The sequence below is a fragment of the Asparagus officinalis genome, chromosome 7, assembly GCF_001876935.1.
Source record: "Asparagus officinalis chromosome 7, Aspof.V1, whole genome shotgun sequence".
NCBI lineage: Eukaryota > Viridiplantae > Streptophyta > Magnoliopsida > Asparagales > Asparagaceae > Asparagus > Asparagus officinalis.
This window is the reverse complement of record NC_033800.1, coordinates 149,961,344-149,963,806: the sequence shown is the minus strand read 5'-3', so window position 1 is coordinate 149,963,806 and position 2,463 is coordinate 149,961,344. Positions and strand designations below refer to the sequence as shown.

Below are 2,463 nucleotides of genomic sequence, written 5' to 3'. Positions count from 1 at the left end.
AACTGGAGATGGCCCCCATACGTCGGTATGAACCAATTCTAACCTTTCTGTCTTGGGTGTCTTGCCAATCTTTGCAAAACTGACTTTTTTCTGTTTGTCAAAGATGCAATCCTCGCATAGGCCGACATCAACATTCTTCAGATCCGGTAGCTTCCCTTTTGACAGAAGTTTCTTCATCCCTTTCTCGCTCATATGGCCAAGCCTTTGGTGCCATAGGTTTGATTTTTCATCTGCATCTGTTACTGCAATGATATTCTCTAAGTTAGAGGTTATATAGAGAGTACCACTTTTCTTACCTCGAGCAATGACGAGTGCTCCTTTGGTAATCTTCCATTCATGACCCGAGAAGGTTGTACAATAACCCTCTCCATCAAGCTGTCCCACAGAGATCAAATTTCTTCTAAGACCAGGAATATGTCTCACTCCTTGCAGCTTCCATGTGGTCTGATTTGGCAATTTTAATCGAATGTCTCCCTTGCCAACAATCTTCAAGGTTTCATCATCTGCTAGATGTACCTTTCCGAAATCACCGCTGACGTAGTTCTCCATGATTTCTCGGCATGGGGTGGAGTGGAAAGATGCCCCTGAATCAAGAATCCATGATTCAATCGGACTGTTGACGCTTAGAATCATAGCATCACCTCCTTCCTCGGTCACGTTGGCAGACTCCTGTGCGCCGGTGTTTTTCTTCGGTGCCCGACACTCCCTCTTGAAATGACCCTTCTTGCCACAATTGTAGCACTTGAAGTCTTTCTTTCCTGATCTAGATTTGCTCCTTCTAGATTTTGATCTGCCGTGATTTGAACTTCTTTCTGAAGTTCTTCCCCTAGACTCCGTGTGTAAAGCTGAGGAGGTTGAAGCTTCACCCGATTCTCTCCGTCGGATCTCTTCACTAAGAACCAGATCACGAACATCATCGAACTTCAACTTGTTGCTTCCCGATGAGCTACTCACAGCCGTGACTGTAGCGTTCCAGCTTTCTGGTAGAGAAGAAAGAAGTATCAATGCTCGTACTTCTTCATCAAATTCAATCCCAACTGAACTCAACTGGGTTGTGACTATGTTGAGTTCATTGAGATGTTGAGCTGTCGATGCGCCTTCCGTCATTCGCAAATTGAACAGCCGCCTCATCAAGTGGACTTTGTTTGAGGCAGATGGCTTCTCGTACATGCTACAGAGAGCCGCCATAAGACCCGCCGTGGTCTTTTCCTTTGCTATGTTGAAGGCAACGTTGCGGGATAGCGTCAATCGGATAACTCCAAGGGCTTGTCTGTCGAGGAGAGCCCACTCTTCATCCTTCATATCATCTAGCTTCTTTCCCGAGAGAGGTTGATATAGCTTCTTCTGGTACAGATAGTCTTCAATCTGCATCTTCCAAAAGCCGAAGTCCGCACCATCGAACTTCTCAATTTTTACCTTCTCTTCATCTGCAGCCATCGCTCCCACTCGAATCTGATTTCCTCTGGATCGTTTCTGATAATTTTACAAACCACCGTGTATTAAGACACCTCTGCCGACAAGTTGATACCGCCGGCAAAATTTCACTATTCACGAAATTCACTATTCATGTGAATAGTAACCTTGCAGAAAATTGACAGATGTTAGAACCAGAGCTCTAATACCAGTTGTTGGGAAATTACTCGGATTCCCCTATTGCCAGATTTGAGAGGAAGCGAAAAATAAAATGCGCAAAATTGGGGGACACGCAAGATTTACGTGGTTCGGCACAAAATTGCCTACGTCTACGGGCTGCTGCAGATCTTTCACTAATGGAAGAAATATTACAAACACTCTGAAAATTGTCTCTCAATTTTCTCTCACTGAGTACTCTCTTTAATCATAAACAAATATACCATCCATCTGATATTCATAAAATAAATTTATAAGTGAATACAATATTAACACTAATGCTTTTGATGTGCCAGGTTCCTGAATCTATCTTAGTACCAATCATGTGATGCTAAATTTAATAGGCTGAAACTGGAGAAAGGAAAAACGAGAAGTTCTTTGTATTTTGAGTTACAGCAAGAAGTTCTTTGTATAACTTCTAATGAAATAAGGATTGAAAGTTATATAGTTCATATTCTAAATCCCTGAATTACCACTACTCATTAACGGTAACCCCTTTATCATTCTCTTCAGGTACTCCGATTATCATCAACAGAAGCTTCCTTAACTCGGCAATGGTAATCTCCTTCTCACCTTTTGCCTGAAAAATACAAAAGAGGACATTAGTTCAAGAAAAATTCATCACAAAACAATGCTCAGAACAAATTCTAGATTGCTAAGCATAAAGTGTTTTACCTCAACGCCGAAAACAATCAGAGAGAAGCCAGAAAAGGCGAAGGAGCTGATTTCAGTAATTTCTAGGCCATTCCTTGCAATAGTTTCAAGCAGTTCAACAAACCCTCCAGGTTTGTTTTTGCATTTTACTGTAACGTGAAACTTATTTCTCCCCATCAG

At 41.9% G+C, this 2,463-nt stretch overlaps 1 protein-coding gene across 1 annotated transcript; it reads right to left on the bottom strand.

The window, feature by feature from the left end:
• Window positions 1,836-2,460, bottom strand: LOC109850448 (transcription factor ABORTED MICROSPORES-like). Its single transcript, XM_020420469.1, has 2 exons — window positions 2,305-2,460; window positions 1,836-2,209 (listed from the first exon to the last, which is right to left on the bottom strand). The coding sequence occupies exons 1-2, from the start codon at window positions 2,458-2,460 to the stop codon at window positions 2,105-2,107; spliced, it is 261 nt and encodes an 86-aa protein (XP_020276058.1). The 3' UTR covers window positions 1,836-2,104.

Bases quoted from the DNA above. Each gene is read 5' to 3' on its own strand.
- LOC109850448 (XM_020420469.1), bottom strand. From the start codon at position 2,460: ATGGGGAGAAATAAGTTTCACGTTACAGTAAAATGCAAAAACAAACCT. The intron at 2,210-2,304 runs GTAAAACACTTT...TGTATTTTTCAG, and splicing joins TGATTGTTTTCGGCGTTGAG to GCAAAAGGTGAGAAGGAGAT.